This window comes from Canis lupus, chromosome 19 (genome assembly GCF_048164855.1).
Source record: "Canis lupus baileyi chromosome 19, mCanLup2.hap1, whole genome shotgun sequence".
NCBI lineage: Eukaryota > Metazoa > Chordata > Mammalia > Carnivora > Canidae > Canis > Canis lupus.
The window spans coordinates 34750106-34774339 of NC_132856.1; the positions used below are offsets into that span (position 1 = coordinate 34750106).

The window sequence follows — 24234 nt, forward strand, 5'->3', positions numbered from 1 at the left end:
ATCCCTACCTCCTGCCACTGCAGCCCATAAGCACACCCCCATGCCACTGTCAAAGGTCAGGCTTTGGTCATAACTCATTGGGCTCTCACAACTGCCTAATCTGTTTTCCTGGATATCAAATCCACTCTATTCCATCTTCCAAAAACAAAGGAATTAGGTCTACTTTTTAAGGGCCTCCACTGGCTTCTCTTTGCTTATAAATTCAAGTCCAACATCTTCAGCATGATTTTTTTCTAGATTTGTCTCCTGTCACACCCCAACACATCAAGCCACACTGTTTTTCGTCAACCACAAAATAAGACATATATTTCTATAACCCATACCTTTGTGCTTTCTAGTCCCTCTAATAGAACAATGACTTTCTTCTCCTGGCAAATGCCTCTTCTTTGTTCAATGCTCATGTCACATCCTTGGTGATACCTTTCTGACACCCTCCTCTGAGGCCCCACATTACCTAGTTCATTCCCTAATTATAAGAGATAGAATATCCTAATTATCTATTTTACCTATCTCCTTCTCTAGGCTTTCTCGAGAGAAGTGACACTGTATTCATATCAGTATTCTATATCTAGTTTAACATCTAGCAGAAGCTCCTATAAATATCCAGTGACACATTAAAGTGGTACAAGCTGTATTCAGAAATGGTTAGGGTATACAGTAACATGCACTTTACATTATTGATCTGACAGCTAATGAAAGTAAACATAAACTTGACTTCATTACCTTTCAGATCTCTTTCTTTAAATTGGGTAATGGGGAACATCATGGCATCAGCAAGCTGCGTTGAAAGTACTGCATGACAAGAGCTAAGCTAGTAAAAGGAAGACCAAAAAGGGTGAATAAATAACTATACAGAAACATTTAGCCAGTGTTATGAAAATTAAACAAAATGTAATAAACAGATGTTGATACATTTTACATAAGCAAACACTCAAAATTATGTGATATACTACAAAATATTACATAGTAAAAAGAAATCTATTTAAAATTCTTAGGAAAGAGGTGCCTGTATAGCTCTGTGGTTGAGCATCTGCCTTTGGCTCAGGTCGTGATCCCAGGGTCCTAGGACTGAGATCCTGGGATCAAGTCTCGAGTCAGGCACCCTGCAGGGAGCCTGCTTCTCCCTCTGCCTATGTCTCTGCCTCTCTCTGCATGTCTATGATGAATAAATAAATAAAATCTTTAAACAAAATAAAAATAATAAATAAATAAAATTCTTAGGAAAAAACATAGGATAACCTAGGATTTGGCAATGGTTTCTTACATATGACACCAAAAGCACAAACAACAAAAGAAAATACAAATTGGATTTCATCAAAATTAAAAACTTTGTGCAAAGAATGAATCAAGAAAGTAAAAACACAACCTGCAGAAAGGGAGAAAATATTTGCTAACCACATATCTGATAAAGAACTTGGATTGAGAATAAAGAAGTCCTGGGTGCTTGGGTAGCTCAGTTGGTTAAATGTCTGTCTTAGGCTCCGGTCATGATCCCAAGGTCCTAGGACTGATCCCCACACTGGGCTTCCTGCTCAGTGAGGAGTCTGCTTCTCCCTCTCCCTCTGCCCCTCCCCACCCTGCTTGTGCACTCTGTCTCTCAAATAAATAAATAAATAAATAGTCTTTAAAATAAATAAGTCTTAAACTCAGTAATGAAACATAAACCACCCAATTTAAAAAAATGGGCAAAGGTCTGAATCAAGTACTCCCCCTCACCCCTTAGCACAGTGCTGCCTTCTGGAGTTTCAGTTACCCAAGGTCAGACACAGTCTTGAGGCAGATGATCCTCCTTCTGACAGACTGTCAGAAGTCCAACAGGAGCCTGACACTACATCACAGTGCCTCCATCATTCCCCTCACTTCATCTCATCATGAAGGCCTTTTATCATCTCACATCATCACAAGAAGGGTAAGTACAGCACAATATGACATTTTGAGAGAGAGAGAGACATCACATTCACAGAACTTTTATTACGGTATAATGTTACAATTCTATTTTTTTTCTCATTCTATTAGTTTTACTGTGCCTAATTTATAAATTAATCTTTATCACATGTATGTATATATAGGAAAACACAGAATATATATATAGGGTTCCATACTCTCCATGGTTTCAGGCAACCACTTGGTGGGGAGGTCAATGCATGGGAGCACAGGGGAGACTATCACAGACATTTCTTCAAAGATATATAAATGGCCAATAAGGATAGAAAAAGGCACTCAACATCATTAGTCATCAGGAAAATGCACAAAAACTGCAATGAGCTACCACTTCATACCTCCTTAGATGGTTATAATAAAAATATAAATGAAAAAACAGTTAAGTGTTGGGGAGACTGTGGAGAAACTGGAACCCTACATTACTGCTGGGAATGTAAAAGTATATAGAAGCTGTGGAAAACAGTCTGGCAGTTCCTCAAAAAACTAAACATAAAATTACCATGTGACCCAGCAATCCCACTGATTATATACCCAAAAGAACTGAAAATTGGCGTTCAAAAAAAAAAAAAACCTTGTACACAAATGCTCACTGTAGCACTACGAGCCAAAAGGTAGAAAACAACTCAAATATCCCTCAACTATGAATGGATAAATGAAAGGTGGTATATTCATACAATGGAATTTTATTCACCCAAATAAGGAATGAAACTGATTCATGCTACAACACAGATAAACCTTGAAAACATTATGCTCAGTGAAAAAAGACGGATACAAAAATCCACAAATTACATAAGTCCATTTATATGAAATATCCAAAACATGCAAATCCATACAAATAGAAAGTAGATTTGTGGTTGCCAGGAGCTGAAGGGAGGTGAAGTTGGGAGTGATTGCTTAATGGGCACAAGGTTCCCTTTGGGATGATGATGAAAATGTTCTGGAACATCAGTGGTGATGATCACACAATACTGTGAGTGTTTAAATGTAACCAAGGGTACATTTTATGTTATGTGTATTGTACCGCAATAAAAATATTCCATCTCTTAGAAATACTTCTTTATATTGGTCTACTGTGAGAATATTTCGCAACAATAAAGTTATTAGAATATTTCAAAAAATTATTTTCAGTTAGGAGACAAGACAGAACTATCTAATGGTTCCTGTAAAAAGAGCTTTCATCGCACCAGCTAAGAATAGTTATAGACTCCCCAAACAGCTCTTACCACCCTTCTTCCTCCTAGCAACATTTTATCATTCAGTTTATTAATCCTTCCATCCTAGACAGCCAATATCAGCCCTTAGTTTCTCTAACTAGTCATCATAGCAAAGCATTAAGAAAAGACCTGGAACTTAGCTATATCTCATAGTTTAATTCTTCTCTCCCTGCCTACATCAAATAAAACAGTGAAAGGTTGAGTATGTCATAAACTGGGAGGAGAAAGAATACATGTCTATGCTTATCCCTCCCAAAAATTTGTTTTAATTGACAAAATACTATTTTTATGAGACAGTCACTAAGATATGAGACAGACACTAATATGGAAGATCCTCCTTTAAACAGTAATCTTATATTATAGAGATTTGCTCATGTAATTATAATACAAGTTCCCAATAAAAGCTAAACAACTTGAATAATTAATTATAAGACCATTTACTCAAGCAAAATAAGCACTTACCTCATCTATAACTTTTGAAAACTGCTGTAAAGTAGAGCTCATAACTTCATCATCACCCCCCAATGGAAACCGCTGAAAAATGAGAAAGAGAGGACGTAAAGGTGCTGTATGTCTTTTGTAACTGATGTTATAATTTACATTTTTAAAAATAGCTGATCCTAAAAAAAATAAATAAATAAAAATAAAAAAAAATAAAAATAGCTGATCCTCAAACCACACAGGAGTTAGAAAAATTGCATGAATATTCAAAAAATATTCATAAGTGGACCCATGTAGTACAAATCTGTGTTGTTCAAGGGTCAAGTGAAACTTCAAATAACTTCCAAAATTTTGAATAAGCTCTAAAAATGTCATTTAATAAGAGTATAGTTTGCATAATTAATAAACATTATAATGTTTGCTAAGCAACTAATTAATATCGTATATAGGGATGCACACCATAGTAGAAGTTTAAAGATTTGATGTTAAAAAAATAAATAAAAAATAAAAATAAATAAATAAATAAATAAATAAAATAATAAAGATTTGATGTTTAACTTTTTTTTTTTAAAGATTTTATTTATTTATTCAGGAGAAACAGAGACGGGGGGCGGGGGGGAGCACAGACACAGGCAGAAGGAGAAGCAGGCTCCATTCCATGCAGGGAGCCTGACATGGGACTCAAACCCGGGTCTCCAGGACCACACCCTGGGCTGAAGGCTGTGCTAAACTGCTGAGCCACCCGGGCTGCCCTGATGTTTAACTTTAATTCCTCCAATTACCATCTGTATAATTTTGAGTAAGCCTCAGTTTCTTCATTTGTAAAAAAGAAGCCAATGAAAAAACTTCTACTGAAGATTAAGTAATAAAATTAGCAAAAAAATAAAAAATAAAAATAAATAAAATTAGCTACAATGGAATTTCAATAGCATATCAAAATTACTTTCTACAAATTCAAAAAAGCTTAGGATGCTTGATGAGAAATTCTATCTATACAGATACTGTATCACTGCATATTTTAAATTATGCTTTTAAAACTTTCATAAGTGATACCTGTTTTTCATATTCTTTTAAAAGTTTTGAAGTCAGATGTGTTGCTGCACTTAATTCATTCTGTAGGGAAAAAAAATCAGCATTCAAATTGACACAGTATTACTGAGTAAGAAACAGTTTTAGTTGAAGATAACATAAATACTATACAACATGTTCTCTAAACCCCTCATTAAATCACTGGATAGGGAACTACGATTAAAGCACTTTAAAGGGAAACTCAAACCATGAAATAGATACCATCAAGGAATTCAGCAGTGTTCTAGGTGTATACTTTTTTCTTAGTTAATAAAAATTCAGCATCAAATATCATTAAAGCTTTAAAGCTAAAAGTAAACTGTACATAATCTTAGCAAAATCTTAAGAGATTCTACATTAATGACAAATTATTCCTCCCTCTAGATGCTAACTCTAGACCAATGCATTGAATAGCATACAACCAAGGCAGCCCGGGTGGCTCAGTGGTTTAGCGCCTGCCTTCGGCCCAGGGTGTGATCCTGGAGACCCAGGATCAAGTCCTGTGTTGGGCTCCCTGCATGGAGCCTGCTTCTCCCTCTACCCGTGTCTCTGTCTCTGTCTCTCTCTCTGTGTCTCTCATGAATAAATAAATAAAATCTTAAAAAAAAAGGAATAACATACAACCAAAATATGGTTAGCCCAATCATAAAATACAGCAACATAGCCATATGAAGAAAATACTTTTTGAATTTTTCAGTGATGAAAAAAATATATATTGGTATATTATATTATTATATTATTATATTAGTGACAAATATAACATTTCTTTTACATAGTAATCTCTGTGGTCAGAAATCAAATCTTGAGAGACCAATCACAAGGAAAAAAAAATTAAAATCACAGCCACTTTAAAAAATTCATTTTAAAAAGATTGTATTTATTTAGAGAGAGAATACACATTGAACACACATGGATGGGGGAGCAGCAGAGAGAATGAATCCCAAGCAGACTCCAAGCTGAGTGCAGAGCCAGATGCAGGGGCTTGATCTCATCATGACCCTGAGATGATAACCTGAGCCAAAAAATCAAGAGTTGGACACTTAAACTGACTTTGCCACCCAGGTACCCCTCAACTTTTAGTACATAATGAAAATGAGTCCAGAAAGGAGATAAAATGAGGAGGGGAAAAAAAAAAAACAAACCTGTATACTTAATTAATCCCAAAGAAAGCTTATCACAGAACCCAAGTTGCTGTTAAGGCTTATAATTAAGTCATATAAACATAGCCTCAAATCTTAAGCCTACTCAACAAAAAAGTCTAGTCATCTCCTTCTTAAATCCATCTCCTAGTACCCAGAGTTACATCTAATTTTTATTATCTTCTCACTAAACATAAACGACTTTCAAATTCTTTATTCAAAAAAGGGGCAGTGTTCCGTAAGATTAAAAGCACAAGTAGGGAAAACACTGGTGACAATATGGGGTTTTCCATCAAATCTTAGGCAAAAATCACAATCAGTGAGCTTGAGTAAGAAAGCTTTTCCTGTGTTTGGGTGGAAAGGGGAAGATGCTTCAATCTTCATTTTTTTTGTAGAGCTACAAACTACACTCTAGCAATTGGAATGTGAGCTATTACAAACTACTTAAAAGTTCATTCATCCACTCAACAAATATTTATTACTATGAGCCCAGGATAGGGTAGGCACCAGTAAACAAGGCAGACGCTAGCTATATTGTCCTCATGGGCTTAAGGAGTCATTTTTAAAAAGCAGTCAGCCTTTAGGTTTTTACCTGTGCATCATAAATCCGACGCATAGCTTGATACAACTGGTTCATATAGTTGGAAATAGCTGTAGCATCTTCTTCAAATACACCCAGTAAAGACCTTGTCTGTATAAAATAAAAGCAATAGGTTTACATTAACCATTATATAAATCAAATAGAAAATTACTTTCTAAAGAAAGGAAAAATCCTAGGATACTGGAGCTCTAATAATTCTGAGTTTTAATCTATTTTCTCTCTTTTGATAGTAATGCCAAGATGTTGGGGTTCTTTGTTCTCAATTTCACTTCACTAAAATGGAGGGATTTTCCAACTACATCTCACGAAGTTTATTTTTATTTTAATTTGGCGGTGGGGTGGGGAGGGGGAGAGGGAGAGAGAATCTTAAGTATGCTCCATCCCATGACACTGAGATCATGGCCTGAGACAAAATCAAGAGTTGGATGCCTGACTGACTGAGCCACCCAGGTGCCCCCATCACATAAACTTTAGAAGGAACAACAAAGGTATATTTTTATGAATTAAAAAGCCTATAATTAAACTAAGATCAACAAAAACATCCACGGTTAAATTAACAGTATTCCTTATACAAATATTTTAAATGTCTTATTTCAGGATAACTCAATATTATTTTTTTCCATGGTCTCTTACAGCAGTGCCAAACCCCTTTTTACTCTAATCCAAATAATAACATAGTACCCATCCCCAACATGGCCTAGTAAATGCTAAGTAGGATTTTATGAGTACAGAATTTGAGATTCTTTTTTTCTTTCTTCTTTATACTTACCTAAATTGTTATGCTTTTTTTTTTTTTTTTAACACAATAAGGATTTCCTCTTAAGGGGGAAAATTTGTAAATAAATGTTAATACTATCAATAAAAAAGATCAGACATGAGAAAACTCAGCATATCAAGGCAAGATATACTCACCTTTTCACATCCCAAAGATAAAGAATTAAAATTTCAATAACTATTGAGATAACCGCATTTTAAAACCTAAAAGATGACCTTGTATTTTTATTCTAAAAATATTTCATTCTTAGAAGGTAGTTTAAAAAAAAAAAAAGTCAACTTACTCCTTAGCTTCCTATTTTCAGAAAAGGAAGCTAAGTTAACACAGTTTAAAAAGGGTGGGGGAGGGGAGGCACAAAATCATTATGCCTGTGTATGAAGTCCATAGTGTCAGTCCTCTATTTCCAAGATTTAGATCTGACAAAATCTTTTCATTCTTTAGCTCTGTGCCCCACTCCTATTCCCCACAGAGCTATTTTATGTAGAAAAAGAAAGCATCAAAAAATCTTGTTTGACTAGTGCCACTCTTAAGAAAAATCTGCCATTTCATTGTTTCCCCAAATTAATATTCTAATTCAAGGAATTACACATTTATAGAAAAACCTATCGTGGATTTAATTTAAAAAGACCTCCTTAGCCCCATAGGGTTAAAACCGGTTCTCTATTTAAAACTAGTATCTAAGGCAGCCCTGGTGGCTCAGCGGTTTAGGGCCACCTTCAGCCAAGGGCGTGATCCTGAGGACCTGGGATCGAGTCCCATGTCAGGCTCCCTGCATGGAGCCTGCTTCTCCCTCTGCCTGTGTCTCTGCCTCTCTCTCTCCTCTCTGTGCTTCTCATGAATAAATAAAATCTACATAAATAAATAAATAAATAAATAAATAAATAAATAAATAAATAAATAAATAAATAAATAAATTTAGTATCTAGTTAGCACTCTCTGAAAGTACATCAATATGGTCCCATTTCATTGAATCTCTGATGGCATCCACTGTGAGCTGCACCATTTTTTTAAAGATTTATTTGAGGGCAGCCCCAGTGGCGTAGCTAAGGTTTAGCGCCGCCTGTAGCCCAGGGTGTGATCCTGGAGACCCCGGATCGAGTCCCCCATCAGGGTCCCTGCATGGAGCCTGCTCCTCTCTCTGCCTGTGTGTCTGCCTCTCTCTATGAATAAATAAATAAAATCTTTAAAAAATATATGTATATTTATGAGTGGGAGGAGGGGCAGAGGGAGAGAATCTTTAAGCAGTCTCTCCACTTGAGTGTGGAGCCTGACTCAGAGTTTGATCCTACAACCCAGGAGATCACAACCTGAGCTGAAACTGAGTCAGATGCTTAACCAACTGAGCCACCCAGGCACTCCCTGCACCATTTTTAAATACTTCTAAAACAAAACAATGCCAGCAATTAAGATATGATTTAGGTCTTGCAATTTTTACTTTATATTTGTGGAAATGGGCCTTTAGACAGAATTTTATATACAACTCATATGAACACAAACAGCATAAATTTAATATACTCCTAACATTTCTTCAGAGTTCAATTCCTGTGAGTCACTTTTTGACAGAAGAATCATCAATATCCTTGTTTTCTCATCCAGTATTGTTCTGTGCCATGGGGGGTGACAAATGTTTCTTATAAGTGCTCCACTTTAGTCCCCAATATTTTCTTCCAAACCACCGATACCCACTCAACAAATGGTGATGGTGGTACTTGCTTCATTCCAGCAGGCGTCAAAGGAGTATTTTCAGACAACAAACAGGACTCAAGGTCATTCAAGTGGTTGTTAAACTGAGTTGGTCGAATGCTGAAAGGCTGCACTTGACCAGTCATACCACTAGGACAAACAACCATGAGCACACATTTGCAACCCAATCAAATCAAATATTATCAACTGTAAGGGGCACATATCTCACTATCAGACATGCTAAAATGTGGAAAAAAAGAAAACGTATGTTTCATAATCTGAGAACATTCCATATTACATCAAAGAAGGAAGTCCTCAGTTGGAACTAGTTTCATCTTCATAGTTCTAGCATCGTTCAATTACTGATATTTATCTACACATAAAATCAATTATTTTTAAAAGATCGTATCTGTTCTTAACTAGAAAGTTTCATTTTGCTCCAGATCTCCAAAACAATACTCAAGTATGAACAAGACATCTAGCGTAGCCTTAAAGATTTTCTGTTTCAATAAATAACATAAGCTTTTACAGAATGGGAGATAATTCTAAAGATGTTTATGTCCAATCAACTGGATTTGAACTTGCAAACTGCCATCTATTTTAATACCTAGTTACTATAAATCAAAACTAAAAATGGATAACCGCAACTTAGGATAGTCTTTCATGACCCCAGGCTCTACCTTTTTTTTCTCAGCACTGGCAGACCACTTCTGGTTAGGATCTAATGATCTAAATAAAAACTTCTCTATACCAGGAACTTTAAAAGTTTTCATACGCTTTGCTACTCAACTTCCTGGACTCTATCCTAAATAAATATTCCAAATGAGGACAAAAATTTATGCCCCAAAGCATTAACCTCAGTCCTATATGTAAAAACAAAACTTATGAAAAACTTTAAGTCCAACAGTAGGACAGCTGTTAAGTCACATGAAAAAACATACAGCCTTTAAATTTTTTTATTCAGAATTTAATACGTGAACATGCTTAACACTACATTGTTAAGTTAAAGCAGATTAAAAATTGTTATGCACAATATAACTTCAATTACATTAAAATATATAAAAGCAAATGAGGAAACACAGTTAACAGGGTTTGCTGCTGGGTGCAGGACAGGTAACTGTTTCCTGTACCTTCCAATTTTTCTTTCTTTCATGACTATGTCTTTTATAATCAGGTACAAAAATAAAAACATTCACTATAACAGCTAAGATTTTGAGAAGTTGAGTGACTTGCCCTAAAGTGAAGTCACAGTGAAGACTAAAACCCTTATATCCTGAATCCCAGAATCTAGGGCTTTCCATCGTACCATAGGTTTTCCCTAAGTATTACTTCCAGGCATCTTCCCTTTTTTTTTTTTTAATTTAAAATATTTTATTTATTTATTCATGAGAGACACACAGAGAGAGACAGAGGGATAAGTAGGCTCCATGCAATAAGCCAGATGCAGGACTCAAATCCCGGCACTCCGGGATCTGCCCTGAGCCAAAGGCAGACACTCAACCACTGAACCACCCACCTGTCCCACGTCTTCCCTTTCTAAATCCCATTTATCCTAATTTTCCAAAGTACCTAGTTCAAGTTATCACTTAAAGAAACTGAAAGAGTATCAAGGCAGCTATTTCATTAAAAAATTACTATAAAACTGATACTAATATGGCACATACTTAATTTAAAAAAAAAAAGAATGCTCAATTTGTAAACTGTGTGAAAAGTTCGAGAAATTAGATGAGTCACATTTTATCCTCCTCACAAGTCGTGGCAAGGGCACCCATTGTGGCCTGCGTGTAAGATTTATGGGCTATAAAAACCAGGCCAGGTAAGAAAAGGTACAGCAACCTGTTGAGCCTTACATAATAAAAGATGACAAAGTGCACCTGACCAACTCGTACCACAAAACCTTTACAAAACATCTGAAACAAATACATCTCCTAACTTTATACTTCAGATATCAATAAGAATTTGAACTAGCAAAAAAAAAAAAAAAAAAAAAAGATTTTGAACTAGCTATTCTGGCAGTCAAGATAAACCAAGATGCGGGTTTCTCTCTGTGTCAGTTTAGGCTGATAAGAGTACATTACCAGCAAACAACTGGCCTGTGAAGATAACTTTCGGCATGGGGAGAAAAAAAAAAAAAATCAATTCCACAATCAGAGCCCGACTTCCACTTGGCAATTAAAATTGGCACAAAGTCACAGCAGACGTGTCACACAGGCCAGGGGGACCTAGCCCCTACTTCCTCATCTTTTGGGGCCATATTAAACCGTCAAGACACGCGTGAAATGTATGCAATGGTAGTTCTGAATGCACACCATTTCAGAGGTGGCCAACCAGCAACACGGTCCTAAATCGCTTAAATCACTTGTGTAGGAGACAGGCTTTGAGGATGAGGTCTCCCGATGCAAGTTACAGCGCCCTACCAACATGTAATTTTAAATGTAATTCATCTCGTTCTTCAATATCGAACACGTTAACAAATTGCTAGGTTTCCCTGGACCGTCTCGGGGCTCCAGCAACCGCATTAGCATTACCCCTCCCACCCGCTCCCGAGCACAAAACACGGGGCTTTTATTTTGATGAGTTTATTAAGGGCCAAGTCTGCACCGTTCCGCGCAGCAGTTGGTCGTGCCGCCGCGAAGGCGCCGTCCGTCCGTCACCGGCCGTGCACAGCTCGAGTGACAGCGGCCACAGCCGCGGCCACGACGCGGGACACAGTCCGCGGGGAGGCTCCGAGGCACAGGACGGGCTTCGCCGAGGACTCTCCAGGCGGGTAAATCAGCAGCGTTCCTGCAACTCCGGAGGGAACACTATCCATTTCCTTCCCCAAGGGCTTGCTCAGGGGTCGTGGGATAAGTCTACGGGGGGTGAGGGGGTGAGGGGGTGAGGGGGTGCTGTTTTATTTTTTTATTTTTTTATTTTTTTATTTTTTTCCTCCTTCTGCATTTCCTCCGAAGAGATCCCAGGATTGGAATTTACGACCTTAGATGACGGCGATGAAAACGCACCTTTCGTCAAATACGAGGGAGCCCCCGCGAACGTACGTGACCGCCGGGCCCACGAGCGCGGGCGGCGGAGCTTCGGCCGCCGCCCGCCGACGTCCCAGACCTCGCGGGTGGCTCTCTCGGCCCAGCGGCGCAGGCCCACGCGGGCCTCGGGCTGGCGGCCGGGCCGCGGCGACCCGGGGCGCGGCCCGCGACGGGCGGGGGCACTGGACGGCGGCGCCCACCTGGGCCGGGGCGGGCACCTGCGGCCGCCGCGGCGCCAGGCCTGGGGTCGGCCCGCCCTGCTCTTTCCCTCGCCTCCCGCCGCCGCCCGCGCCTCACCTGCGGGCTGTCCTCCAGCGTCTCCTCGATGGGCAGCTTGTCGATTCCCGGCATCGTGGCGGAGGGAGGGCGGCGGCAGGAGGAGACACGGCAGCCGCCCACAGCTCGCCGCGCCCGCCCGCCTGCAGCAGCTGACCCCGACCCGCCCTCTCTCGCAGGCGCGGCCGCCGTCGCCGCCCGCGCCGCTCTCGCCAGGCGCCGAGCGGCCGCGCGGGAAATCCCGCCCCCTCGGCCGCCCTGCCCCGCCTCCCGGCGCGCCCATTGGCTCGCAGCGACGCCCGTCAGCGCGGCGGGGCTAGCCCGGAGGGTCCTTCGCGGCTCTGGGTGCTGTGGTGAGCGGCGGCCTCGCGGGTGGCGCTGACTGCTCGCTGCGACCGTCCGCCCTGCGCGCGCCTGTTGATGCAAATTGTGGGGGACCGTCTCTCGCCTTTCAGCGAACCAGAGCCTCGTCTGAGGACCACCACCCCGGGGAGTTTGGGGTGTCTTTACTCCTCCTGCAACATTTCATCAGAGACCACGGAAGAGGCCCTACTGCCGGGGGCCTTTCTTGCTCCAGTTATAACCTTCGCAACCCTGCCCGCAGCGTCCAGTCTGCTCCCCACCCCCACCCTCCCGGCGACAGGGTGCTGGCCCGCTCAGCCGGCTGTGGGATCCCAAGCTGGGTCACTAGTAGGCTTCCCAGTAAATGTATGGACGGTAGACCCGCAGTTATTTTTCTGGGCACTTGGATATCAGTATATTCAGTTAAAAACATGGGACTTTATTATCGATTCATCGATTCTTACCTGGCCTGGAAGGGCTACGGTGCCTCAATTCAGACTTCAGTAGTTGTTATAAATCACAAACAAAAACATCTTTTTTTAAATTATTTTTTAAATCGATTTTTTAAAAATTTTATTCATCCATTCATGAAAGACAGAGAGAGAGAGAGAGAGAGAGAGAGAGAGAGAGAGATTGGCAGAGACACAGGCAGAGGGAGAAGCAGGCCCCATCCTGGGTCTCCAGGATCACGCCCTGGGCCGAAGGCAGGCGCTAAAGCGCTGAGCCACCCGGGCTGCCCAGAAAACATCTTTTAAAGTTTAGCACACACTGGTTAATTATGTGGGTAGCTGACAGGCATATCTGTTAGATCAAAAAGTTGTGGAAGAAGTTTTCAATAGCTTCTTCAGCCTCTAATTTTACAGTAAAGAAGAGTGAAGCTCTGATTCCAACACCTGGTCTGGGTTAGAATTCCTGGTTCTTTGTCCTTCTTCCCCAACCTCACAACTGCCTCATGCATTTCTCTGTAGAGTCACAAGAAGTTTTCATCAGTATGCAAAGAAAATGGCAAAATCATAAGTGTCTTGTAAAATTCTAGCCGTTAGGAACACCTGGCTGGCTCTGTTCCTAAAGCATGCAATTCCCAATATCAGGGCTGTGGGTTTGAGTCCCACATTGGGTGTAGAGATTTAAAAAAAAAAAAAAAAAGTCCAAAATCTTCAAAATAAATAAAACTCTAGCCATTAATCCAATCAATCCATTCCATAAGAAATGCTGAGTAAAAGGACGCCTGGGTGGCTCAGCGGTTGAGCGTCTGCCTTCAGCTGAGGACGTGATCCCAGAGTTCCCGATCAAGTCCCACATCAGGCTCCTGCGTGGAGGCTGCTTCTCCTCCCTCTGCCTGGGTCTCTGTGTCTCTCATGAATAAATAAAGTCTTTAAAAAGAAAAGAAAGAAAGAAATGCTGAGTAAAGATTATTAGTTGTCTGGTTCCACAGACACACTGGAATAGATCCAGATATAGCAGAACAAACCCAAATATGGGAACAGGAACGGAAGTTACGGATTTTAAACTGAAATGCTAGATTTTTCCCATGATCTCTTAAAAGATAAAATCTAGTTTTAAAAGTTTTACCAAGTAGATTGCAGCATTGTTTCACAGAATTATCCTTCGTGTCATAAGCTTTAAATAAGGGTTTTCCCCTTATATTGTTTATCAACTACTCACCCTCAGGAAGAGATTTTTAGTTTTTGAAAGGTGGTTTGGAATCAGTTCTTAGTGTTACTGGTTCTCAACTGCTTTAAAGTTCTCAGCATTGTACAGATTCCAACTCTTTCCTTTGATATTTGTTTTCTATCCTGTCAGCACAGTGGCATGCAACCTGGCTCTAAAGAAGAAAGGTTTTTCAAGGCAAGTGACCTTCTTGGTTGAACTGTGATTGAGCTTATAAATGAAGAAGGTTGTAGCAATTGATAAGAATCAAGAGTAAGTAACAAGTAAAAACAAGTGTAAGAAAGAAGAATAATTATATGTTGTAACTGAGGGGTTTAGCCAGTTAACTTGGCCAAACCAAACAATTCAATGAAAAATTCTGTTAGGTATCTGAATTATCTGGGTAGTGTATTATCATCAGGTTAAGTGGTTTCCCTTATTTGTATTGATGCGCATCTTGACTGTATTTTTGTAAAGGATTCTCAAGCAGCCATCAGGGAGTGGCAAGGAATTCTTGCCAGGTTTAGGCAATTAAAAATGAAACAGACTTGGAGGAACCTTAAAAAAATGAAACAAATAAAAACAAGTTGATATTCAATTAGACGGAGAGGCAGCTTAGTCAAATAATAAAACTAGAAAGAATCTTACCAGGCCTTCTTTTTGAATCCTCTACCTAAGCTACTATATACTCTCTTCATCCAAAAAGATGATTGTATTTACTATATTTTAAAACATTTCTTTTTTTTAATATTTTACTTATTTATTCAGAGAGAGAGAGAGGGAGGCAGAGACACAGGCAGAGGGAGAAGCAGGCTCCATGCAGGGATCCCGATGTGGGACTTGATCCACCTGATGTGGGACTTGATCCCAGGTCTCCAGGATCACACCCCAGGCTGCAGGCGGCGCTAAACCGCTGTGCCACCAGAGCTGCCCTTTTTAAAACATTTCTAAAGCTAAAGAATTCAGTCTCCTTTGGTAACCACTTCAATCAGACTACATTTTGTACAGTTGACCAAGCTCAGTTCCTTTTATACAGGAAATGAGGCTATCTCAGAAAATGCCTGGGGGGCTACTGTGGATAGGATAGAAAAAATTTGGACAGCTGGTTAATTTTATGAAAGGAAAGGCAGGATTAAACAACACCCACTAAAGAATCCTTTGAGATGTTTCACACATATAATTCATTGAGATGTTTCCATATAATTTACAACAAAAGGACATATAATCTTGTAAATAGATTTGTTAATTATTAGCCTCCTAAAATTATATTTGATCTTCTTATAATTAGGTTTTTACATGACACTCCTTGAAGTTCTGGTCTGTGGTCTATAATAGGAAAGAACCCAACAACTTGAATGATGCTGGAGCTTTACTTTTCAAAATTATCTCCATAGGTCAGTGGTTATCAAACTCACCCACATGCAAAAGTTATCTCCGGGAAGTTGTTAGGGTACAGATTACTGAGCTCAGCTGGAAGATTCTAATGCAGCTGGTCAGAGGTGGCGCTGGGAATCTGCCCAGATAAGCCCAAAGATAATCTTCAAACCACATGTTAAAAGTCTCTATCCAAAATGGAAAATAAGCAGGGACACCTGGCTGGCTCCATCAGTAGAGCATGTAACTCTTAATCTCAGGATTTTGAGTTCAAGCCCCATATTGGGTGTAGCGATTACTTAAAAATAAAATCCTGGGGTGCCTGGGTGGCTCACTCAGCTAAGTGTCCAACTCTATTTTTTTTTTTAAGTGTCCAACTCTTGATTTCCGCTCAGGTCATGATCTCAGGGCCGTGAGGTGAAGCCCCCTATGGGGCTTGGTGCTAGGCATTGAGCCTGCTTATGATTCTCTCTTCCTCTCCCTCTGGCCCCTCCTTCCTCTAAAAAAACAATAAAGTAAATAAATAAAATTGTCTTAAAAAGGTGAATAACCATTTTTTTCCTAAATAAGCTTGTATTTTAGAAAATTTACAGAATCATGTAAACATTTAGGAAAAGGGCTTTTGGTTCCAGCTGAGGATGGTGAGAGGGACACCATTTCTAGAATCACCTGAAAGAGCTTAGGAATCCTCCTGCTCACAAATATACCCTTAAGAATTCCCTTAATCTGAAATAGAGGAATTCATATTCATAATGTATAGTACAAATAATTCTGGATTTACCTGATCACTCCTTAATGCGACTCATTTAATAGATAATTCAGTTTTTCTTTTAAGATTTATTTATTTATTAGAGAGACAGAGAGAGAGGCAGAGACACAGGAGGAAGGAGAAACAGGCTCCATGCCAGGACCCCGACGCGGGACTCGATCCCGGGACTCCAGGACCGCGCCCTGGGCCAAAGGCAGGCGCCAAACCATTGAGCTACCCAGGGATCCCCAGTTGTTTTCTAACATCCAGCTGAAATGAATCCAATTCAAGAAATGAGTATATTAATTGGTATCTTGGGAACTTGAGTCTCTTCTATCTACTTTGAAACATTAGAACCAGTGGTAGAGGGATCCCTGGGTGGCGCAGCGGTTTAGCGCCTGCCTTTGGCCCAGGGCACGATCCTGGAGACCTGGGATCGAATCCCACGTCAGGCTCCCGGTGCATGGAGCCTGCTTCTCCCTCTGCCTATGTCTCTGCCTCTCTCTCTCTCTGTGTGACTATCATAAATAAATAAAATTTAAAAAAAAAAAAGAACCAGTGGTAGAGTTGGGGAAAACTTTGGGCAATTGGAAGGTAAAATCAAAAGTTCTGAGCTGGATAAGCAGCAAGGACCAACTGCTTTTATTTTTTTCTACTTTTCTACTTTTCATTAATTACCATTAAAAGTTTGTTTACTTATATAAGTAATCTCTACATCCAACATGGGGCTTGAACTCACACCCCGGAGTCACCTGTTCTTCTCACAGAGCCAGCAGGTGCCCTAAATATTAAATGTTTTGATGCCTTATATTTTTTTTTAAGATTCATTTATTTATTTGAGAGAGAGAGCTTGTGAGCAGGGAGGAGCGAGCTTTGAGGGAGAGAGAGACAGAGAGACAGAGAGAGAGAAGCAGACTCCCAGCTGAGCATGGAGCTCTACTCAGGGCTCCATCTCACAACCCTGAGATCATGACCTGAGCCAAAATCGGGAGTCAGGTGCTTAACAAACTGAGCCACCCAAAAGCCCTGCCCCTTTAATGCTTTTATTTATTTTTTTAAGATTTTATTTATTTGAGAGAGAGAGAGAGAGAGAGAGAGAGAGAGCATGAATGGGGGGAGGGGCAGAAGCAGACTCCCCTGCTGAGCAGGTAGCCTGACATGGAGCCTGTTTCTAGAACCCTGGGATCATGACCTTAACCAACTGAGCCACCCAGGTGCTTTTATTTATTCTCTAATGCTTTTATTATTTTTTAACTTTTTTAAAAAAAATTTTATTTATTTATTCATAGAGACAGAGAGAGAGAGAGAGGCAGAGACACAGACAGACGGAGAAGCAGGCTCCATGCAGGGAGCCGGATGTGGGACTCCATCCCCGGTCTCCAGGATCACACCCTGGGCTGCAGGCGGTGCTAAACTGCTGCGTGACTGGGGCTGCCCTATTCTCTGATGCTTTTAAAACAGCTTTCCTTTTCTTCATTTTCCCTCTTTATCATATCTAAAGAAACCAATATTTTCTAAATCAGAAGACTGTGCTCATTATCCTACAGAAAATCCTGATACTATTTTAAACAGTATTATCACCCTTGCTAGTGTTTGAAATCACTTTGATTTAGGGGCTTTTGAGGCCAAAACAAATACTTTTAAATCAACAAATATATATTGTGATTGTTCTGGAGAAATGGTATAGGTACCAAAAAGAACAAAGGTTATTATTACCTTGTTTTTGTGTTTTGGTTTTTTTCTGGTTTTGTTTTGTTTTGTTTTTTGGAAGTGGGCAAGGAGAGATGGCCTAAGACTAAAAGACATCAGGCGGCTTAGAACACTTTTAACCCTGAGGAATTCGAGGAGCAACAGGTAAGTCAGTGGAGAAGAGATTACTCTTAGAGAAGTTAATATATCCCATGACTGTTTAATCATTATAAACATTTTAATTTTCACAGAACCACAGAGGGCAGTAAAAAATAGAATAAGTGCAAATTGATTAAACTAGTACTGTTTTTCCCATGGCTAATAATGCAAGAGTCTCAGGGTTAAATAGCAAGCTCCTCCTTCCAAGAACACTAGATGGTGCTCTGAATTTAGTTTTGGGATTCATACTGCTTCAGGAAATGGCTGTCTTCATTCAACAAATATTTATTAGGTAATGAACAAAATATTAAAAAATCCCAGCCCTTGTGGAACTAAAGTTTATTGGTAATGTTGGGAAGAAAGGCAGACCAAAAACAACAAACATAATAAATAGAAGCATAGTATATTAAAAAGCGATAAGTCTGTGAAAAATAGAACAGGGAAAATAGGCTTGGAGGCAGTTCCAATTTTAAACAGGCTCATCAGGGACGACTAGGTGGCTCAGCAGTTGAGCATCTGCCTTTGGCTCAGGGCATGTTCCTGCTATCTGGGGATCAAGTCCACATCGGGCTCTCTGTGGGGAGCCTATGTCTCTCTCTGCCTATGTCTCTGCCTCTCTCTCTGTGTGTCTCTCATGAATAAATAAATAAAATCTTTAAAAATAAAAATAAACAGGCTCATCGGAGTAGACTTTATTGAGGTGAGATCTAAACAGAAACTTGAAGGTGTCACTGGAGTAAGTGATGGGGACATCTGGGGAAAAAGTGTTCCAGAAAGAGGAACCACCAAGGCAGAGGCCCTCAGCCCTAAGCCAGGAGTGTCCCAGACTCTTTTAAGAATTGCATAAAGCATCTTTTCATGTATCTGTTGGCCATCTGTGTATCTTCTTTGGAAAAATGTCTATTTAGGTCCTCTGCCCATTTTTTAATTGGACTATTTGGGTTTTGGGGGTGTTAGGTTGTATAAATTCTTTATATTTTTTGGTATAGAATTTGTATAAATTCTTTATATATTTTATAAATTCTTTATATTAACCCCATCACAGAGAAATCATTTGCAGATATCTTCTCCCATGCAGTAGGTTGCCTTTTTGTTTTGATGCTGGTTTCCTTTGCTGTGCAAAACTTTTTACTTTGGTGTAGAAGACATTACTGGCCAACAGACACGCGAAAAGATGCTCAATATCTCTAATCGTTGGTGAAATACAAATCAAAACCACAATGATATATCACCTCACACCTGTCAGAATGACTAGTATCAAAAAGATAAGAATGAAAAAGAAAAGAATGGGGTGCCTGGGTGACTCAGTGGGTTAAGTGTCTGCCTTTGGCTCAGGTTGAGATCTCCAGGTCCTGGGATTGAGTCCTGTGTTGGGCTCCCTCCTCAGCGGGGAGTCTGCTTCTCCCTAAGCCTCTCCCCCAGCTCATGCTCTCTCTCTCCCTCTCTCTCTCTCTCTCTTTCAAATAAATAAAATCTTTAAAAGAAAGAAAGAAAGAAAGAAAGAAAGAAAGAAAGAAAGAAAGAAAGAAAGAAAGAAAGAGAAAGAAGAAAGAAAGAAAGAAAGAAGAAAGAAAGAAAGAAAGAAAGAAAGAAAGAAAGAAAGAAAGAAAGAGAAAGAAAGAAATACCAAGTGTTGGTGAGGATGTAGAGAAAAGAGAACCTTCATGTACTGTTGGTCGAGATGTAAATTGGTGCAACCACTACAGAGAACAGTATGGGGGTTCCTCAAAAAATTAAAATTAGAAATACTGTATGTGGGCAGCCTGGGTGGCTCAGCTGTTTAAGTGCCTTCCTTCGGCCCGGGGCGTGGACCCAGAGTCCCGGGATCAAGTCCCGCGTTGGGCTCCCTGCATGGAGCCTGCTTCTCCCTCTGCCTGTGTCTCTGCCTCTCTCTCTCTCTCTCTCTCTCTCTCTCTGTCTGTCATGAATAAATAAATAAAATCTTAAAAAAATTTAAAAAAAAGAAATACTATATGATCCAGTAATCACACTACTGGATATGTAAGAAAGATACCTAAGATAGATATCTAAGGTATCTAAGAAACATATCAAAGAAAATAACACTAATTCAAAAAGATATATGCACCGCTATGTTCACTGCAGTATTATCTACAATAGTCATGATATAGAAGCAACCTAAGTGTCCATTGATAGATGAATTGATAAAGAAGATACATTATATACATATACAATGTATAAAAAAGAATAAGCCATAAAAAAGAGTGAGATCTTGCCATTTGTGACAATACAGGTTGACTGAAAAGGTATTATGCTAAGTGAAAAAATAAAGAACAAAACCATATGATTTCACTTATATGTAGAATCTAAAACAAACAAAAAAAACAAACCCCGGAAATAGACTCATAAACACAGAGAATGAACTGAAAGTTGTCAGAAGGGAGAAGGGTTGGGAGATGGGAGAAATAGGTGAAGGAGATTAAAAGATGCAAACTTCTGGTTATAAAATAAGTCACAGAGATGAAAAGTACAGCATAAAGAATATAGTCAATAATATCACAATTACTTTGGTGACAGATGGTAACTACACCTAGTGTGATGAGCATTGCATAATGTATAGAATTGTGAAATCATGTGTTTTACACCTGAAAAGAATATAACATTGCATGTCAACTATACTTAATACAAATGAAAAAAAGAATTTCATAGAGACCAGGGTGGCAGAAAGGAACAGCCAGGGGAGACAGTCCGAGGGGGAAGAGGGAGGAAGAGAAGACTAGTTCACATAAAGCCTTGTGGCCTATAATAATAAACTCCATATTTTTTTGAAATACTGTGATTAAAAGGAAAAATTACATCAGTAATTTAGCTAAATCATATCCTGTATACAGGGTCAAAAGCAATGTCTTAATAATGGAAGACAATGAGTTCACGTTAAAACAGTTGTATGATTTTTTTCCTCTTCCCTTCCTGAATAATTCAGTCCTCATGTCATTTGGTGGGGCCAAATGAAGTAGGAATCTGGGCAAGATTGGTGAGCCCCAAGGGCCCAGAACATGGGATGGGAGTCCAATCAAGGTAAGGAGGGACCCCCACAAAGGGCTACCCTCATGTGGGGTGTCAGAGCCAGTGTAAGATGAAGAGGATGTCTTCATAGGTGGGTGTTAGAGCACAAGAGGGATACAGAGGCTACTTTGGTGGAGAGGCAACTAGGGAAAGGATGCAGGAAGAAACGTCAGGTGAGGAGAGCATCTGTGTGAGAGGGCAGTTCTGGAGTCCAGGTACGACAAGGAAGACTTTTATGTAGGTTGGGAGCCTGGTGCAGGATTTCAGAAAGCAAGGAGTAAGGTGAATATCTATGAAGAAGGGCAGCTTAGTGTAGAGTCTCAGAGCCTGAGTGGGCTGAAGAAAGCACCCATATAGAGAGTAGATCAATGTGGAGGGTCAGAACCCAAGCAGGGAGAGAAGGGGTTTTGTGTTTGAGGAAGTACGTAGAACAGACTACAGGTGCTTTAGTGGGGTAAGGAAGGCTTCTATGTAGGAAGGCAGCCTGGCATGCATGAGATGTCAGAGCTCACATGAGGGAATAGGGCATCTCTCTCTCTTTTTTTAAAGATTTTATTTATTTATTCATGAGAGAGGCAAGCTTCCTACTGGGAGCCCGATGTGGGACTCTATCTTAGGACCCCAGGATCCTGACCTGAACCAAAGGCAGATGCTCAAACCACTGAGCCACCCAGGTGTCCCAGGACATCTCTTCAGAGAGAGGGTGGTAACCATGGAAGTTTGGTTACATAGGGGGAATATATCAAATAAGTGAATATATATTGAGGATCACAGAAACCAGGTTTCTCACTGTCAGAGAAAGGAATTACAAATACGGAAAAGGAAATAGAATGAACTCTATGGTGCTAGTTTGGAATTACGTGCATACCTTGTGTTTTTTGTGCTTTGTTTTATTGTGCTTCTCAGAGACGGCATTTTTTTTTTTTACACAAATTGAAGGTTTGTGGCAATCTTGCATCAAACAAGTCTATTGGTGCCATCTTTTCAACAACATTGACTCACTTCATGTCTCCGTGTTCTACTTTGGTAATTGTCACAATATTTCAAACCTTTTTCATTATTATCATATTTATTATCATATTCGCTATGGTGATCTGTGATCAGTGATCTGTGATGTTACTATTGTAATTGTTCTGAGGTGCCAGGAACCTATATAAGATGGCAAACTTAATCCACAAAGTTTGTGTGTGTTCTGATTATTCTACAAACCCCTGTTCCCCAATATCCCTCTACTATTCCTTGACACACAACAATACTGAAATTGGGTCAGTTAATAACCCCTACAATGGCCTCTACATGTTCAGGTGAAAGGAATAGTCAGTTGCTAGGGAAACCTCATTGTCTTTTTTTTTTTTTTAAGATTTTGTTTATTTATTTGACAGAGAAAGAGAGACCGAGAGCACAAGTAGGCAAAGTGACAGGCAGACAGGGAAGGAGAACCTAAGCAGGGAGCCCAACGTAGGGCTCCATCCCAGGACCCTGGAATCAGGTCCTGAGCCAAAGGCAGATGGCTTAACTGACTGAGCCACCCAGATGCCCCCTTCATTGTCTTATTTAAGAAATTGCCACAGCCCCTCCAAACTTCAGTAATTGCCATCCTAATCAGTCAGCAGCCATCAACAGGGAAAATCAGGGTAACTTTCCCCATCATGATGAATAATGAAATTATAACTCATTAGGGACACTCATTAGGACATCTAGTACTCATAACTCATTAGGCTCACTTGGTTGAGCATCTGCCTTTGGCTCAGGTCATGATCCTGGGGTCCTGAAATAGAGCCTGCTTCCCTCTCAGGCTCTCCACTCAGCATGGAGTCAGCTTCTCCCTCTGTTCCATCCCCTGCTCATGCTTGTGCTCTCTCTCTCTCTCTCTCTGAAATAAATAAAATCTTTTAAAAAATTGTAACTCATTAAATAAAATGAATCCATCCTGATAGAAATAAATGAATAAATAAAAAGTTCGTAAAAAATAGAATATTTACATAGGTATAAAGTACCCCCCACACACACAAAATATTGGATTATAAAGGGGGAAAGAATAACTTCATAGTGGGGAAGCATCTTAATCAAATGCTCAGAGTTAAACATCACTAGTAATGGGACAAATAAAAGTCATGTGCTATCTGATAGCAAATAATGAAAAGAACGTAGCATCAGTTCTGTGACTTCCTGCCAAAGATGCTTAACTTGAATCTAATCATGAGGAAACATCAAACAAACCTTAAGTGAAGGATGTTCCACAAAGTAGCTGACGGTAATCTTCAAAAGTGTCCAAGTCATGAAAAATCAAGGAAATACTGAACATCTGTTGCTAATTGGCTGAGACTAAAGAGTCACAACTGAAGGCAATATATGATTCTGAGCTGTATCCTTTTACTGTAAAGGATGCTATTTGGGACAATGATGAAACCTGAAAGGAGTTTGATGGTTAGATGATAGTGATAAATCAATATTAATTTCCTGACTTAGATGCTCTTCCTGTGAGTGTATAGGAGAATGTCCTTGCTTGCAGGAAAAACACACTGAAGTATGCAGGGGTGATAATGAAGTATCAGAACAGCAACTGCTTCAAGTGATTGGAGAGAAAAAAGTTTGTACTGTACTTGCAACTTTTCTGTACATTTGAGATTGTTCCAAAATTAAATAGAAAATGTTAAAAATGAAAATGAAAACTGGTAATAGTTATAATCATGAATGGATCAGTGACATGATACATTAATAAATTATTTTTTCCTTAAAAACTTTTTAAATTCTAAAGAGAGATTATTAAGTAAATAGATGTCATGGCTATAGAAGAGATTGAGGGTAAGGGATAAGACTTTGAGGCTTTGAAAGTAAAGGATTCCAGGGATCATTTTTGCTCTTTACTGCCCCTGTCCCACAAAGTGTATCTCCTTTAATGGGGACCCAAACACCTCCAAGAATTCTCAGGTACTCCATGACAGCTACCTTATTTGATTATAACCTTTGAGAAATATATATTTATTTTAAGGCAATTCCACTCTGAAATAATATTATTTCCAGGTATATTCTAGTACTAAAATGATCTCACTTATTTAGGTTACATGAGTGAGGTATATAACAATA

The 24234-nt window shown here is 39.6% G+C and overlaps 1 protein-coding gene and 1 long non-coding RNA gene across 8 annotated transcripts in view; one reads left to right on the top strand and one right to left on the bottom strand.

Annotated features, from left to right (window-relative positions):
• The window catches only part of APPL1 (adaptor protein, phosphotyrosine interacting with PH domain and leucine zipper 1), a 43005-nt gene extending 30625 nt beyond the window's left edge, over positions 1–12380 (bottom strand). For 3 of the 6 annotated variants that reach the window (XM_072785765.1, XM_072785767.1, XM_072785764.1), the window contains exons 1-5: positions 12183–12380; positions 6396–6494; positions 4650–4709; positions 3618–3689; positions 724–811 (exon numbers count right to left, since the gene is read on the bottom strand). In XM_072785765.1, the coding sequence (XP_072641866.1) occupies positions 724–811; positions 3618–3689; positions 4650–4709; positions 6396–6494; positions 12183–12236 (373 nt within the window). In that variant the 5' untranslated portion in view covers positions 12237–12380. Of the gene's footprint in view, positions 1–723; positions 812–1716; positions 1863–2730; positions 2788–3617; positions 3690–4649; positions 4710–6395; positions 6495–12182 lie in introns of those variants that run through there. The other 3 variants (XM_072785766.1, XM_072785768.1, XM_072785769.1) reach the window with 3 other exon arrangements.
• LOC140610133 (uncharacterized) lies at positions 11450–22326 on the top strand. Of its 2 annotated transcripts, none has more exons than XR_012011908.1 (3): positions 11450–11629; positions 11814–15547; positions 17565–22326. It is a non-coding gene; the product is annotated as an uncharacterized lncRNA (long non-coding RNA). The 2 variants fall into 2 exon arrangements; XR_012011909.1 differs by lacking the exon at positions 17565–22326 and having other exon boundaries at positions 11814–14426; positions 15442–16068.
• The last annotated feature ends 1908 nt before the right edge of the window (positions 22327–24234 follow it).